General features: G+C 45.1%; 1 protein-coding gene across 1 annotated transcript in view; it reads right to left on the reverse strand.

Moving 5' to 3' along the window:
- Nucleotides 1-15,491, reverse strand: part of Ttll8 (tubulin tyrosine ligase like 8) — a 45,002-nt gene extending 29,511 nt beyond the window's left edge. The window contains 1 exon segment of the mRNA XM_051159420.1: nucleotides 15,386-15,491. Coding sequence (XP_051015377.1) covers nucleotides 15,386-15,452 — 67 coding nt within the window. The 5' untranslated portion in view covers nucleotides 15,453-15,491.
- Nucleotides 15,492-17,445: the final 1,954 nt, after the last annotated feature.

Consider the following 17,445-nt stretch of genomic DNA (forward strand, 5'->3'; position numbering starts at 1 on the left):
CATACAGATCCACCCAGACTACCCTGACCCACAGTGTCCCTGGGCCTGCAGTGCCCTGGGCACCCAAGAAGCTCCCGGAAGCATCAGGCAATCCCCCCCCCCACCTGCTCCCTGGTGGCTGCCTTCACTCTGAACCCACAGGCACCAGTATGTAGACTTAAAGCACAAAGCAACTCGGGGGGACAAGAACTGTTCGTCCAGATAGAAAAGGCTAGACCCTAACAGCTGTGTGACAAGACCCTCAGAATTTATTCTGAAGCGTGTGAAAGCCACACAAAGCTTCTAGAAGAATGCACAGGAGGAAAACATTGTGCCTTCACCAGGCGCAAAAACAAAGCAAACCAAAACAAACACCTCAAATGGCACACACACAAAGTAAATGTTGGAATTGGTAAATTTGGAACTGTCAAAAATTTAAAAGCTCTGGGGCTGGAGCTATGGTTCAATTGGTAAAGCGTGTGGTGGTTTGAATGAAAATGGTCCCCATAGGCTCACAGGGAGGCGTGGCCTTGTTGGAGGAAGTGTGTAGCCAGGGGTGGGCTTTGAGGGTTCAGGCTCACTCTCTTCCTGCTGCCTGCCAATCCAGATGTAGAGCTCTCAGCACCTCTCCACTACCAACTGTGTCTGCCTGCACGCCGCCATGCTTCCTGCCATGCTGACAATGGACTGAACCTCTAAACTATAAGCCAGGCCTAATGAAATGCTTTCCTTTAAAAGAGTTGGCGTGGTCGTGATATCTCTTCATAGCAATAAAGACCCTAAGACAAACATGAGACCCTGGCAGACATGAGAACACGGGTCCCATCACCAGCACTGGCATCGAAAACTATGCCTGGTATCTGTGCATCTGTAACTCCAGCACTGGGAAGGTAGAGACAAGAGGACCCCGGGGGCTTGCTGGCCAGCATGTCTAGCCCATCAGTAAGCTCCCAGCTTGTCTCAAAACAAGGTAGCCGGCTCCTAAGGAACTATACCCAACGTTGACCTCTGACCTTCACACATGTATGTGCATACACACACATGTACACAGATGTGCACAGCATGTACAAAAATTAAAATGTTCTGTTTTATTAAGAAAATGAAAAGGCAAACCATAGATGGGGAACCATAACTACAAATACACCACTCGGACATTAAAGGTGTAGACCGACAGACTCCATTTAGAGAAGGCTTGGCCGGAGCTGGCAAAAGTCTTCCATGAAGGTGGAGACCAGAACAGGGGAAGGAGTGTATAGGAATGGGTGCAAAGAAAGTATGTCGGTAAAGCTGCTCAAATAATACTGCCTCAGACAAGGAGCAACCGTTAAGTCTGTAGTCACGGAATGAATGCTTGGCTTTCAGTAGTGGATAGAACCAACAAAAAGGCCGGGCGTGGAGGAGCACGCCTTTAATCCCAGCATTCGGGAGGCAGAGGCAGGCAGATCGCTGTGAGTTCGAGGCTAGCCTGGTCTACAAATCGAGTCCAGGATAGCCAAGGCTACACAGAGAATCCCTGTCTCAGAAACAAAAACAAAAACAAACAAAAACCCTAAGAGGTGTGAATTAAAGTTCCCAGAAGGCAGAAAGAAGAGAGACTATCCCTGTGGTATAGTTTCTACAAGGCCAGATGACTAAACATAGAGATATGGAGAGTTAAAAAGTTGCAGACTGGGGCCTAATTATCTTAGGCTATTTTTACTTCTCTGAATGCCATTTGTTGCCCACACGTATGTGACCTAGCATCCTTGAGATTATCAAAACTTTAAAATGCGCTCTTAGCAGATCACTAGCCCCCATTAATCTAAGTCTAAAACTATCAACAGGCAGCATTTGAAACCTGTAGTAGAGTTATTTTCCCTGTTCTGTTGTCAGCTGCCTACCTATAGCCCAAACACCTCAAATTTTAACTTTCTTTGTTTTGTAACCAGTAATATTTCAAGCAACTGTTTCCACAGTAGAACATGGAATTTGTGTTAACCTAAATCTGTATGCCAGTCCATGGCCACTCACGTTTGGCTCCAGAATAAACTATCTCTTGTCCCTCTGAGGTAAGGGCTGTGTTTCTATACTGACAGAAATGACCATGAACTTCACAGTAATAAACTTAAATTTTAGATAAACTAGGAAAGCCAGGGCGACACAGAGAAGCCCTATATCAAAAAAACAAAAACAAAATAAACCAAAACAAAAGAATCAGAAGAGAGCCCAGCTGCCAGATAGGTGCAGTGGGTAAAAACACTTGCTACAAAAGTCTGGAAATCTGAGTTTCAACTCTGGAACCCATATAAAGGTGTGTGCCTGACAGCTTTTGTCAACTTGACACAAACTAGAGTCACCTGGAAGAGGGAACTTGAACTTCATCAGATTAGCCTGCAGTCAAGTCTGTGGGAACATTTCTTTTAAGGAAAAAAAAAAAAAAAAAAAGATGTGTATGGATGTCTTGCCTGCACCGCGGAGTGTCTGTGTATGCAGTGCCAATAGAGGCCAGATGGCGGCTTTGGATTTCCCCTGAAACTGGGGTTAAAAATGGCCGTTAGCTGCTAGGTAGGTGCTAGGCATGGAACCTGGGTCCTCTGGAAAAGCAGCTATTACTCTTAACTGCCAAGCCATTTCTCTATGTGGTGCATTTTCTAGGTCGATGATTGATGTGGAGGGCTCAGCCCATTCTGGGTGGTGCCAGCCTCTTGTGGTCGATTTGGAGCTACCGTGTATTCAAATGTTAACTGCTTGTCTTCCAAGATCTTTACTGTTCTACAAGCAAATGCTCACATACACCAAATTATACTGTGTCTCAAATTATCCCTGATTGATCAATAAAATGGACATACCTGGGCTGGGCTGAAGAGAGTTAGGCAGAACTAAGGTTCGTGGGCTTGGAAGGGCAGAAGGATGAGGAGAGAGAAGTGCAGGTGTGTTTAATAATCATATGAATCAATGTTAATTTTTTTTTTCCGAGACAGGGTTTCTCTGTGTAGCCTTGGCCATCCTGAACTCACTTTGTAGACCAGGCTGGCCTCAAACTCACAGCAATCTGCCTGCCTCTGCCTCCCGAGTGCTGGGATTTAAGGCGAATGTCACCATGCCCGGCCAATGTTAATTCTTCATAATAAATTTACAACAGATGGCACCCAACCAGATTTCATACTATCCTGGCCCTTAAAAAGGCAGATTGCTGTGAGTTCGATGCCAGCCTGGTCTACAAAGTAAGTCCAGGACAGCCAAGGCTACACAGAAAGACCCTGTCTCAAAACAAACAAACAAACAAACAAATGTATTTAAATATTATTTGGTGAGGAGAATAAAGAGCCACGGTCTGGATGGTTCTGAGCCCTTTGCTGTCTGTGCTTAGACTATGTTTGGAACCCTCCTAACTACGAGCACCTGTTAAGTCAGACACAGGCTGCCTGTGAAAATACAGTTGCTGGAAAGGTGGTGGTGGTCGTGGTGGTGGTCATGGTGGTGGCGGTCGTGGTGGTGTTGTGTGTGGGGGCGCGCGCACAGATCCTTACCTACGATGTTTTCCCCCCCAAACTTTGCGCAGTTCGGAACTCAGGCAGGCTAGCTTCTACGGACCTCACTGGTGGCCCTGCTACTGCCCAGGGGTCAACTTTCGCAGGAGCTGCAGTGGAGCAAAGGGAGGGGTCAAACTTCCTAGGAACACAGAGCCTGCAGGACACACAGTCCGGGCGGGGCTCCTGGAAAAACTTCCCCGGGGGACCACAAACCAATCTGAGCTGGGGGGAGGGTCCCCTATCCATCCCCTATCCGTGGCCAACAAATCCTTGGCTACAAAGTCCTCAGGACTCATCATGCCATCCTCTATCTGGCATAAATAAAAAATTATCTTACAATTTGGTCACAATCCAAACTAGCTCCTAAGACAGATAGATGCCTTACAAATAAAGATGTCTGCTCGAACAAAGAGCAGAAAACCATCCTTAATTGATCTGTGCATCCTACACATCTCATGCATTTATAATTTTAGAACCGTATATTACTTGTGAGAAATTAGGTTTTCAGAGCAAAAAACCGGACACCAGAGGTAATGTTGCATTGGACGTGACCAGGATTCATCCTGGAGGATGCTGAGACACTGACACAAGAGATTCCAACATTCTACATGGTCCTGCTTCAGCTGCTGTTCCATTAAAGACTCCTTCTGGGACAGCTTCAAAGAAAGCTGTGGATCCCAACTGGTCCAGCTTTTCAGACAGTTCCAAACAGGACTTCAATTAAGTCTACAATTTCTCAACATTTTGGACAACAAATGTTATTACTAGCTTACTTAACCATTTCACCCAATTTCCTTTGGGCCCCCAAAAAGGTATCCTATGCCCCCAAATCAGCAGGAAACAACATAAGAGATCAATGCCCTTAAGGTGGGCTGGGCAGGACAGAGGTGGGCGGGGCTAAGGTTCTTGGGCTTGGAGTGGAGAAGGATCCTGGAAGAGAGAGTTGGAGGAGAAGAGGAAGGAAGGAGAAAGGACCAGGTTGCCATAGGTTAGCACGAACAAGAGGCACGTGGCTGGGAAGAGCTTGCTCTGAGCATTGACATGATGCAGAGAAGCAGCCCAAATGGAGCATGTGCAAGTATTTATGGGAATTTTGCATGGAATGTGTGGCTGGGAGATAACAGGGGGTTACCATCTGCCTAGCCCCAGGTCTATTAAGGCTTATTAAAACTCTAACAGGCTGAATTAACAATCTTATGAATCAATGCTAAATATTAATAACCTATTGACAATACCAACCCTGGTTAGGTGGTCCTGTATAAGAAAAAGCAAGCTGAGCAAGCCATGGAAAGCAAGTGAGTAAGCAGCATTCCTCCATGGCCTCTGCTTCAGCTCCTGCCTCTAGTTTGTTTGCTTGTTTGTTTGAGACAAGATCATCTCTCTACATAGCCTTGGCTGTTTTGGAACTTACTATGTAGACCAGGCTAGCCTTAAACTCACAGAGATCAGCCTGTTTCTGCCTCCCAAGTGTAAAAGTAACTTTTATTCTTTTTCACTTGTTGTCTCAGAGGCTTACTGCCTCCTTCTGCTAACCTAGGCCTAGTCCTGGAAGCTTCTAGCCTCCATGCAATCTAACCTAGGCCTAGAATGTTTTCAGCCTCTGAGACTTACTGATTAATGAGCTCACCCTTACTTGTTCTTTCTGAGCTATGGGCTGGCTGGTTCAACTCAGCTGTTCTGGCTCAAACTCCTTTCCCAGCTGACTTATTTAATCTGGCTTCTCTCTCAGCCTGGAATTGCTCTGCTTGGCCTCAAACTAACTCAGCAATCTGCTCTAATCTTCTGGCTTCTTCTCATTTTCTGGCTCGTTCCATCTTCACCTGGCTTCTCTTTCTGCAACTCATCTCTCTATTACTGTCCTGGTAAAAACTGCCTCCTCTCTCTGTAAAAATAAATAAATAAATAAATAAATAAATAAGAAAGAAGCCCCTAAAGCAGCTTCTCTTTCCTTTCTCTGCTCCTGAGTGTTGGTCATATCCTATCCTGTCAAATCTTCTCTGATTTGTCACCTTTTCTGTCACTCAATTAGGCATCACTTTCAAACATGGGTGCTTCCTTCTACAAACTATTTTTACCTTCATTTGGGATTAAAGGAATGTACCACCATGCCTGGACCTAAGCTTTTCTTTACCTGATACTTGCTCTATACCAGGCTGGCCTTGAACTCAGATCTCTTTGCCTCTGTCTCTTGGATTAAAGGCATGTTTGTATTCCAGCTGGATCACACAGACCTAGAAAGTCTTTGGATGTGATCTTTTGCCAGAACAGCCATGTTCTGAATTAACATTCCTCTACATCTAAGTGCTGAGATTAAAGCATGTGCTACCATGCCTAACTCAGCTAACTAAAAATATTTTAAGAATCTGGTTTTGTACAGGGTTATATATATGAATCTGTTTGCATTCTTCTACATGTAGACATCCAGTTAGACCAGCACTATTTGCTAAGGTTGTTTTCTTTTTTCCATTGTATAATTTTGGCTTGTTGGTCAAAAATCAAGTGTCTATAGGTGTGTGGATTTACTTCTGGAACTTCAATTTGATTCCGTTGATCAACCTGTTTTTATGCTAATACCATGCTAATACTATTGCTCTGTAGAACAGATGGAAAGCAGGGATCATGATGGCACCAGAAGATCTTTAATTGTACAGGGTTGTTTTAGCTATCCTGGGTTTTTTGTTTTGTTTTTCCATATGAAGTTGAGTATTGTTCTTTCAAGGTCTGTGAAGAACTGTGTTGGAATTTTGGTGAGAATTGTGTTGAATCTTTAGTTGCTTTTAGTAAGATGGCCACTTTTATTATGTTAATCCTACTGATCCATGAGCATGGGAAATCTTTCCATCTTTTGATATCTTCTCCAATTTATTTTTTCAAAGACTTGAAGTTCTTGTCATAGAGGTCATTCATTAGTTTGATTAGAGTTACACCAAGATATTTTATATTGCTTGTGGCTATTGTAGAGAGTGTTGTTTCCCTGATTTCTTTCTCAGCCTATTTATTATTAGTGTGTAGGAGGGCTACTGATGTTTTTCGGTTTTTGCTTTTTTATTTTTAAATTTTATTTATTTATTTATTTTAGCTAATTTTTGTATCCAGCCACTTCAATGAAGGTGTTTATCAATTGTCAAAGTGGATCAAAGGCCTTGATATAAAACCAGATATAGCCGGGTGTGGTGGCACACGCCTTTAATCCCAGCACTCGGGAGGCAGAGGCAGACGGATCACTGTGAGTTCGAGGCCAGTCTGGTCTACAAAGTGAGTCTAGGACAGCCAAGCCTACACAGAGAAACCCTGTCTCGAAAAACCAAAAAAAACCAAACAAACAAACAAACAAAAAAAAACCCAGATATATTAAGCCTGACAGAAGAAAAAGTAGAGAAGAGCCTTGAATGCATTGACACATGAGACAATTTCCTGAACAGAACACCAGCAGCTCAGGCACTAAGATCCACAATTAATAAATGAGACTTCATGACACTGAAAAGCAAAAGACACCATCAAAAGCACAAAACAGCAGCCTACAGAATAGAAAAAGATCTTCACCAACTCCACATCTGACAGAGGGCTAATATCCAAAGTATGTATGTATGTTTATATAAACTCAAGAAACTAGACATTATCAAATCAAACAATCCAGTTTAAAAATGGGGTATGGATCTAAACAGAATTCGCAATGGAAGAACCTCTAATAGCCAAGAAGTACTTAAAGAAATTTTCGACATTTTGAGTCTTCAGGGAATATGAATCAAAACAACTTTAAGATTCCATCTTATACCTGTCAGATGGCTAAGATAAAAAAAAAAAAACCTCAAGTGACAGTCCATGTTAACAAGGATGTGGCTTCTTCTTCCTTGGGAAAACACCAAATGGTAGATGACACTCACGCAGCCAGAGAGCCAGAACCCTTGGGGTCCAGGATTAGGAGGCCGGGAGGCAAGGCCGAAGACAAGGAGTGGATCCCATCACCAAGCTTGGCTCCCTAGCTAAGGACATGAAGATCAAGTCCTTGGTGGACATCTAGCTGTTCTCCCTGCCCATTAAGGAATTTGAGATTATTGAAATTTTTCTGGGTTCATTTCTAAAGGATGAGGTTCTCAAGATCATGCCAGTGCAGAAGCAGACATGGGCTAGACCAGGTTCAAGGCTTTTGTCGATATTGGGGACTACAATGGTCACGTTAGTGTTAAGTGCTCCGGATCATCATCTTGGCCAAGCTTTCCATCGTCCTTTTGTGGAGAGGCTACTGGGGGAATAAACATTGTGGGTAGATGAGGGGGTGGGGGGAATGGACAGGGAAGGGGATTAGGAGGGGAAGAGGAGTGATCAAGTGGAGGGAGGACTCAGGGAGAGAATGCTAGGAGAGACAACTGGAATCAAAGGGATATCTCTGGGATGAGCTAGACACCTAAGACAGTGGAAACCAAGACAAGACTCCTAGCAGTGGGGGATATAGACCCTGACCTGAACTGGCCAACTCCTGTAATCAGACGAAACTTCCAATGGACAGATTGGGACACCAACCCAGCCAACAAAATCTTTGACCTACAATTTGTCCTGCCTACCAGATGTGCAGGGGTAAAGGAGTAGCAGAAGTTGAGGGAATGGCCAACCAATGACTGGTCCAGCTTGAGACCCATGCCAGGAGGAGCCCATCCCTGACACTGCTAATGCTATTCTGCTATACTTGCAGACAGAGGCATAACTGTCATCAGAGTAGTGTTACCCTGCAACGGATGGAAACAGGTGCAGAGACCAACAGCCAAACATTAGGTGGAGCTTGAGAGGAGTGGAAGGACTTAAAGGAAGGATCCATAGGGGTTAAGGACACCACAAGAAAACCCACAGAATCAGCTAACCTGGGTTCACTGGGGCCCACAGAGACTGAACTGCCAACCAGGGAGCCTGCATGGGACTGACTTAGGCCCTCTGCTCATATGCTAGAGTTGTGTAGCTTGGCCTTCACATAGGACTCATAACAGTGGGACATGGGCTGTCTTTGACTCTGTTGCCTGCCTTTGGGACCCTTTCCCCCTACTGGACTGCTTCATCTAGACACAATAGAAGATGATGCATCTAGTTGTTTTGTTTTGTTTGTTTTTCAAGACAGGGTTTCTCAGTGTAGCCCTGGCTGTCCTAGACTCACTTTGTAGACCAGGCTAGCCTTGAACTCACAGAGATCTGCCTGCCTCTGCCTCCTGAGTGCTGAGATTAAAGGCGTGCACCACCAGCATAGCATCTAGTCTTACTGCAACTTGGTATGCCAGGGCTAGTTGCTATCCATGGGAAGCCTCCCTTTTCTGAACGGAAATGGATGAGGACAGGATGTGGGGGAGTGGGAGGAAGGACTGGAAGGAGAGAAGGGAGGGGAAACTGAGGTTGGGATGTAAAATAATAAATTATTATTTTTTTAAAAGATAGGAAAAAAAGAATCTGGTTTCTGGTAATCTGGAGCTGGAGATTCAGCTGTGAGTAACAAGGGACCAGCACCACTTAAGTGCAAACTTTGCTTTACTGGAATAATCGATGAGGGTTGGCTGGGGCAAGCCAGCTGCGATCGATAAGAGACCAGCATTATTAAGGCAAACTCTGGGAAGATTTTCCTGGGCCAAGGTTGCAACTCAAGCTGGCAGCTGAACTTGACAATGTGCAAGCACTGCCCCCATGGTGCTAGTTTTGAAGTCATGAGGGATCATGGGGAAGAGCTGAGACTAGGCACTATGTGGCAGGATTGGAGCTCCCCTAAAGAGAGATCAGCCGAGACCACTGGTGAGGTGTAGCCTTAGTTAGAGTGGAGAGGCTAGTACTGTGGGACGACCACCAAGGACAGCAACAAAAGCAAGCTAGAGATGCAGAGACCCACAGGCAAACACTACTACTAGCCAGGGAAAAGCTGCAGAAGAGGGGGAGAAAGGATTGTAGGAGCCAGAGGGCCAAGGACACCACAAGAATATGGCTCAGAGAATCAACTAAGCAGGGCTCACAGGGGCTCCCAGAAACTGAAGTGACAGACCCCGTATGGGTCTGAGGTAGGTCCTCTGAGTATTCCTTATGGTTGTGTAGCTAGGTGTTCCTGTGGGAGTCCCAACAATGGGACTGAAGGTGCCTCTGACTCTTATGCCTGCACTTGGGACCCTTTTCCTCCTACTGGGTTGCCTCATCCAGCCTTGATACGAGGGTTTGTGCCCAGTCTTACTGTATCTTGTTAGGCCATATTCGGTGGATATCCCCGGGAGGCCTGCTGTTTGTTTGTTTCTTATTTTGAAGGGAACCAGGGTCGAAGCTGATCTCAGGGAGAGGGGAGTCGGAGAGGGGGACCTGGAGGAATGGAGAGAGGGGAAACTGCGGTTGAGACGTAAATGTATGAGGGAAGAATAAAAGTTAAAAAAAAAAAAGGCAAGCTAGGATAAGGTGAAACTGTACATGCCGGAGGCATCCTGCAAAGCCCAGTTGAGGCTACAGCTGTCCCCTACAAATCCAGGGCGGGAGGGACAGGTGAAATGCCATGAGGAGGCAGCATGGAACAAGGGTCAACATAAGGCTCCCCACAGAGCAGGTGCATTCTGGGTAGAAAGTCCATACCTTAGTGGGAAGATGGGCCATGACAGAGCAAAGATAATCAAAGACAGAAGAACAGTGTGTGGCCAAGCAGACAGGAACAAACCAACTGTAAGGTTATTCTGATGAAAGCCAGGGAGACACAAGCGTATTCTAGGGTTAGATCTTTATGAAGGAGTTACTGTAAATTTTATGAAAGTGGAATGAATATGTGGTTATATAAAAATGTCCCTTTAAAAAAATTTTTTTTAAAAGTGTCCCTTTTGCCGGGCGTGGTGGCGCACGCCTTTAATCCCAGCACTCGGGAGGCAGAGGCAGGCGGATCGCTGTGAGTTCGAGGCCTGGTCTACAAAGCGAGTCCATGATGGCCAAGGCTACACAGAGAAACCCTGTCTCGAAAAACCAAAAAAAAAAAAAGTGTCCCTTTAGAGATAGTAAATATGTAGATAGGTAAACATATTTATTAAAAAATAATTAAAATTATTACTAAAGATGAAAGGGAGATATTTTATAACATTAAAAATAGGCATAGCGGGGCTGGACAGATAGCTGCTCACAACCATTTGTAACACAGTTCCAGGGGATCTGATGCTCTCTGGCCTCTTGTGGGCACTGCACATATACGGTGCACATATATACACACACAGATAAAACACTCATACACATAAAATGAAAATTAAAATAAAAATCAATAGAGATAGACAATGCTACTCTTAGCTTTAATTAGAAGAGCCCCTCTTGTCAGTGAATAGTGGCCCGTGTAAACTCATATGCTCAAAGTGCTAGGAATCAACAGCTGACTGCTCAGCCCTAAATGACATTTACACCATCCCAAAGCTCAGGGAACACAGGGGGAAAGGATTTCAAAATGCCATCTCTGGGCAACACACAACAAATCAGAAACTCACACCAGTTCGAGTTGCCAGAATTGGGTCTTGTGAACAGTCAGAGACAGGCTCTGGTGGCCCCACACCTCACAGATGAACTATTGTCTATGGGCAGTGTCTGGGAGTTGGGGAGCTATTTCCTTTAGTTGTCTACACATGGGTGAGCCCACCAGACTCCAGTGCGTGACTCCAAGTTGATGATCCCATAGATGGCCCTGGATGAACTTGATGGATCACAGAATAAATTAAGAGACATGAATCTGAGAAAGGGACTTTTAGGGAGCAGGAAATTGATAAGAGACTGGAGGGAAATGAGAGAGAAACCAGACAGCATTATAAAAATATATGAAATTATCAATAAACTTAATAAAATAATAAAAAATAATTATCAATAAACTTTAAAAATAAAAGTTAAAAAATAATAAAAATAAAAATACAACAGTTTCAAATCTATGTGCACCTAATAATATGGTTTCAAAATAGAAACACAAGTTGAGATGAGCAAAGACAGCCACACTGGGGCATTTGAATCTGCTTCTTTGGGGGAAGTAAAAGATTAAACAATGGAGCAGTACAGTACAGCAACTTGGATATGATGAGCAATCAGACGGACCTAAACACACATCAAAGGCTCAGCCTCCAAACCCCAACACATCTAAAAGTCTGGTCACCAGGGGTGTGTCTCTAGGACTATATGTTGCCTGGCTCTCTTTCTGTGACTCCTTTTCTCTGCCTCCTGACATTCTCAACCACGATTAACTGAAGCCTCTTAAACCTTTAGCCAAATGAACAAGTCCTCCTTTAAGTTCTTGTGTTAGATATTTTTCACAGCAACAATAAAACACAGAAGTCAGGCGGGGTGGCACACGCCTATAGTCCCAGCAATCTGGGAGGCAGAGGCAGGCAAAGGTCAACCTGGTCTAACAAAGTGAGTCCAGGACATCCAAGGCTACACACTGAGAAACCCCATGTTGGAAAAACCAGACGACCAGAGCAAAACAATAAAACACAGAGGTCGAATTTCCTGCCAATTACCAAATCAAACCAGGAGTATATAAAGACAAATAGAAATTTTCTAAATGCTCCAGAATTAGTAGCATGCTTAGGACAAATCAAATGTAAAGTTGAAATAATATGAATGAAACTAAAATAAAAATATGACATATCAAAGCATCACAATGCAGTTAAAATAGCAATGAGGGAGATCTGTAGGTTATTAAGTGCAGATTTCAGAAAAGAAAACATTTTGAAAATTATCTTTATGTCAGCCCAAGAGGGTAGAAAGAAAACAATTCCTCTCAAGGCAGTTGGATGAAAGGAAATAATAGGTTAAGAGCAAAATTCAATTAAGTGAAAAGTATCCTAGAGAAAATTAACACAAGCAAGAGTTGGCTATATGGAATTTTTGGGGGGGGGGCACTGGGACTGTGGCTCAGTGGTCAGGCACTTGCCTAGCATGCACAGTTATGAGTTAGATCCCAATACTGAGGAGATTAAAAAGGAAAGGAAGGAAAAGAAAAGAAAATTTAGCCGGACATGGTGGCACATACCTTTAATCCCAGCACTTGGGAGGCAGAGGCAGGCAGATTGATGTGAGTTCGAGGCCAGCCTGCTCTACAAAGCAAGTCCAGGACAGCCAAGACTACACAAAGAAACTCTGTTTTGAAAAAAAGCAAACAAACAAACAAACAAACAAAAATAAAAAACCAAAAAAAGAAAAATTTAAACTGATGAAAAAAAATTTTTTTTTCCTGAGAGCTGAGGCCCGAACTCAGGGCCTTGCGCTTGCTAGGCAAGCGCTCTACTACTGAGCTAAATCCCCAACCCCTAAACTGATGAAATTTTATCTAGACATATTAAGTAGAAATACATAAAACACAAATTAGCCACATTGCAAATGAAAAAGGAGATATTGCCCTGACTATGAATATTAAGGTATTAATAAGAGTTTATTAGTATCTACATGCCAACACTTGGAAAGCTCATATAAAATGGGCATTTTCTTTGAAATACACATGAAAACGAGCATAAAAGAAATAGAGAATCCAGATCATCTTATTTCCATTCAAGACATTAATTGCAAAATTAAAATATCCCAAATGAAAACTCAAGGTGTAGATGGTGTCACAAGTTACTCTATCCAAATATTTAAGGGAAGAGTTTTCATATAACCAGGAAGCTATACCTTTAACACCAAAACCTGAATAAGACGTTGCAAGGAAGGAACAGTGCACACTGATCTCTCTCATAATGGCAGACACAAGCCCTAGCTGTACATTCATAAATTAAATCCTCCCGACAGAGAGAAAGAAAAAACAAAAAACAAACCAAGGCATGACCAAATGGAGTTTATTCCAGGAATGCAAAGTCGGTTTAGTGTTTGACAAGTTCTTTGCACAATCCACCTCATTAATATATAACATTAACACTATGACCCAACAGATGCAGAGGAAAACATACCATAGCAGTTGGTAATTGTTTACTTAAAGCAGAGGCTGGAGAGGTGGCTCCCTGGTTAAGAGTGTTTGCCACTCAGGCATGAGGACCACATGTTACAAGGCATCTCACAAATGCTCTGGGGGGTCAGATGCCGCCTTCTACCTTCTGTATACACACACACACACATACACGGAAATGAAATTTAAATGTCATCTATAGCAGACTTAAAAACACCAAATATATAGGAGTAAATCTAGCAATAGATACATTGTACATCACACAATGAAATCTATAAGCCACAGGCGAGAAGAACTAGACAAATAAATATTCCTATTTTTGAACATTTAATATTAAGATGTTAATTCACCCCCAAACTGACTCATAAATTCAACATAAACAACAACAGTAACAACAGCCCCAGCATGCTATGTATATGTATATAAGTCAATCAGGTCCTAAAATTTTCCCAGAAGTGCAAAAGTCCAGGAGAACCTAGGCAACCTTTTAGGACGAGCTCACAGCACTTAATTATAAAGCCTCTGCAGTGAAAACACTGGCCTAGGAAAGGGGTGAGCAGAAAGACCAGGAAAGCAGGACAGATAAAGCCCCAAAGAAGGTCTACACCTCTCTGACTCGGAAGAGGCACTGCCAAGCAGAAGCTCAGTCAATAAATACTCAGATTTGGCATGAGAATACATCTTATTGTCTTCCTCAACCCCATTAGGTGGCAGACCTGAAGTGTAAGAGATGAAATGACAAAGCTTCGAAAAGAAAAGAAAAAAACAAAACAAAAAACCAAAAGGGTATTACCTTCTGGAAGGAAGTAGGTAGAATCTTTAAGATACAAGAGCTCTCATTATATTTGGAAAAATCAGTAAGTAGGCCTTGGTTAAAAACAGAAATTCACGGACTAGGCATTATGATGCATTCTTTAATCCCAGCAACTTGAGAGGCAGAGTCAGGCGGATCTATATGAGTTTAAACCAGTCTGGTATACATACTGAGTTTCAAGCCAGCCAGGATATATAATGCATTCCTCTAATCCTAGCACTGGGGAGGCAGAAGCAGGCGGGGCCAATCTAGTCTCCGAGCAAGTTCCAAGACAGCAAGAGCTACACAGAGAAACCGTGTCTTGAAAAACCAAATAAATAGACGATAGATAGATAGATAGATGGATGGATGAATGATAGAAAAACAAAATTAATCAACCAACCAAAACCTTAGAAGCTAAGATTATGGAAGCAAGAGGCCAGGCATAGTGAGGCACACCTTTAATCCCAGCACTTGGGAGGCAGAGACAGGCGGATCGCTGTGAGTTTGAGGCCAGCCTGATCTATAAAGTGAGTCCAGGATAGCCAAGGCTACACAGAGAAACCCTGTCTCGAAAGACAAAACAAAAACAAGAAAACAAAACAAAACAAGATGATGAAAATAATCATTATGCCTGCGATGGCCAGCTACTGATTCTCATGAGTATGTGTAATACCTGATCTGACACAGAGCTGCAAACCAGTAAGACTCACTATTAACAATAGCCAAGATCTGTAGTAAACATTCGACAGTCATGGGTGTAAGAGAAATGAAAAAAAAAAAAAAAAAAAAAAAAGCCACAGAATGGTACTGGTAACACCCACCAGAATGGTCCAAACCTGCTGGCCAATGCCAACTGTTTGGGGGATGGGGACTCCTCAGCTGGTAAGTCTGAGCTATATCTTCTAAAACGAAATGTGTACCCATCTCTGACACGTGATTTTACTTACAGGGATTTAGGTATTCGTCAATGAATGTGAACCATGTCTTAACGGCCAGTGCAGGAACCCATTAGAATAAAAGACTTTCTACTTGTCCTACCAGAACATTCTCCCAGGACCAACACGCCTGCTTTTCACAATCCTCAGAAACCCCAGAAGCCCAAGAGGCTGCAGAAGCTGGGCCTCCTCCACTATCCCCCAAGCCCCGGCGCATGCTCTTTTGAGTAAGGCTGTCTCAAATGCGGAACACAAAGGTACAGACTATTTTCTTCTTTGTGATCTCCATCCGACGGAGCGGAAGACAGCTTCTTCCTCTCGCCATTCTCCATGCTTGTCTCGCGTAGCTGGTTCTTTTGGCCCCGGGCCCCTGGTGACAAGGGTGGCAAGGTCAGACATACACAGTGAAGCACGTGTTGGGTTCTGAGACCTGGGACTGGGGAGGGAGGTCTGGAAAGGAGGTTTGGGGTAAAGGGACAGGTCATGATCTGGAGGTGAGAAGTGAGATGGGTAAGTTAGGGTAGGGAGACAACTCAGAGGTAAGGAGATAAGGCTGGGGTCAAAGAGACGGGTTTGGGGCAGAGTTAGGGAGATCCGCGTGGGAGAACTAGTCATGAGCGGAATCCAGGTCTGGAGCTAAGAAGGGAAGGTAAAGGTAGGGAGACAGGTCACAAATTGGGGCGCAGGTTTAGGGACAGGAAGGGGAGGCAATCATGGAGTTTGGAGGGAGGCGGGAAGGTGAGGGAAAGAAGGTTGAACAGGCGGGGTGGGGTGAAAGTGGACAGGGGAAGTGGAGAGGGTAAGGCTAGGAAAGTTCTGTGGTTCTAAGGAGAGAGGTCTGGGGTTCCAATCGGAGGGGGGCGGGGAGGGGTTCGGAGCGCGAGGCGGGAGGGAGACCTGGGCGGTAGCCAGGACAAGCCTGGCGGGTGGGCGGGCAGACAGTGCTCACCTGGGACCCGCCCAGAAGCACGTGCTCCTACGCTCTTGCTGCGAGTTGAGCCGCAGGGCGCTTTGCGGTCGCCTGGGGCAACGGTCCCTGACTGCGCGGCGCATTGTGTAGACCCCTCGCGCAGGTGGCGGGGCTTGTGGTGCGCTGAGCGGCGCCCAGCCCGGGGTGTGGGGCTTCTAGGACGCGTGGGCGGCCGGGGCTGCTGAAGGCTACGCGGAGTCTGATGGCGGCGGGCCACGGAGGATACCCCGGACGCGGACTCCCGGATGTAGTGGCTGGCGTTCCCACTGAGCCTTGGTTCTAGATCCAGTCCCGTGCGGCGGTCCGAGGAGTGGTCAAGGCCAGGGCGGAGCTGGCGGCGGGGGCGGGGGCGGGGACTAAGGCCGGGGACCAAGCCGGCCATGCGTCAGGCATAGTCCTTAAGTGACTGCGACCCCCGCCAGGGTTATGTGCTCCTGCTCCACATCTCCCACGCACCTGTCAGGGTCACACAGACAACCTGGCACTCAGACTACACCAAGTCACAAAGACTATGGGTCACACCCTGCCCCACCCTCGACTTCCTCCCTCCTGATTCCCTTGCTTTCCACAAAATGCCCCCACCTAGGCCTGAAGCCGAGATGGAGTCACAGGGTCCTTTCAGGCAGGTGTCTCCCGGACAAGTCCCCTTGTCAACCGAGAGTGTCTACTGAGATTAGGGTGGCCAGAGGAACATAGAGTGGCCTTGGTACCTAAGTTCGGTAGTGGGGTGCCTGTGCTGTCTTTAGTGTTCCCAGGCTGTCCCTTCCCTATAGCCAGTGCCACTTGCCACCTAGGCCTTACCAGGTTAGTTCCTGTGTTTGTCCAGCCTCCCTATGTGACACCTTGGGCTGTGTTGAGGAGGCCCACCACCCAGGCCCAAACCTCAGGACATCTTTAGTTGGCTTAAAGCAGTGGTTCTCAACTTGTAGTAGGTGGTGACCTCACTCACAGGGGTCCTGTATCAGATAGCTTGCATATCAGATATTTATATTACCGGTTTGTTTTGTTTTGTTTTTCAAGACAGGGTCTCTCTGTGTAGCTTTAGCTGTCCTGGACTTGCTTTGTAGACCAGGCTGGCTTTGAACTCACAGCCATCTGATTGCCTCTGCCTCCCCGAGTGCTGGGATCAAAGGCGTGCGCCACCACCGCCCAGCCTATATTACGGTTCTTAACAGTTATGAAGTAGCATTGAAATAACGTTATGGTTGGGGGGTCACCACAGCATGAGCACTGTATTAGTGCTGCCGCACTAGGAAGGGTGAAAACCTCTGGCTTAAAGGCATCTTTATTTCACAGGCTTTGCTCTCCAGGTGTAGCAGTCTTCTTCCTGACTGGTGGTCTAGTCTTTACTCACC

Source organism: Acomys russatus, chromosome 17, assembly GCF_903995435.1.
Source record: "Acomys russatus chromosome 17, mAcoRus1.1, whole genome shotgun sequence".
Taxonomy (NCBI): domain Eukaryota; kingdom Metazoa; phylum Chordata; class Mammalia; order Rodentia; family Muridae; genus Acomys; species Acomys russatus.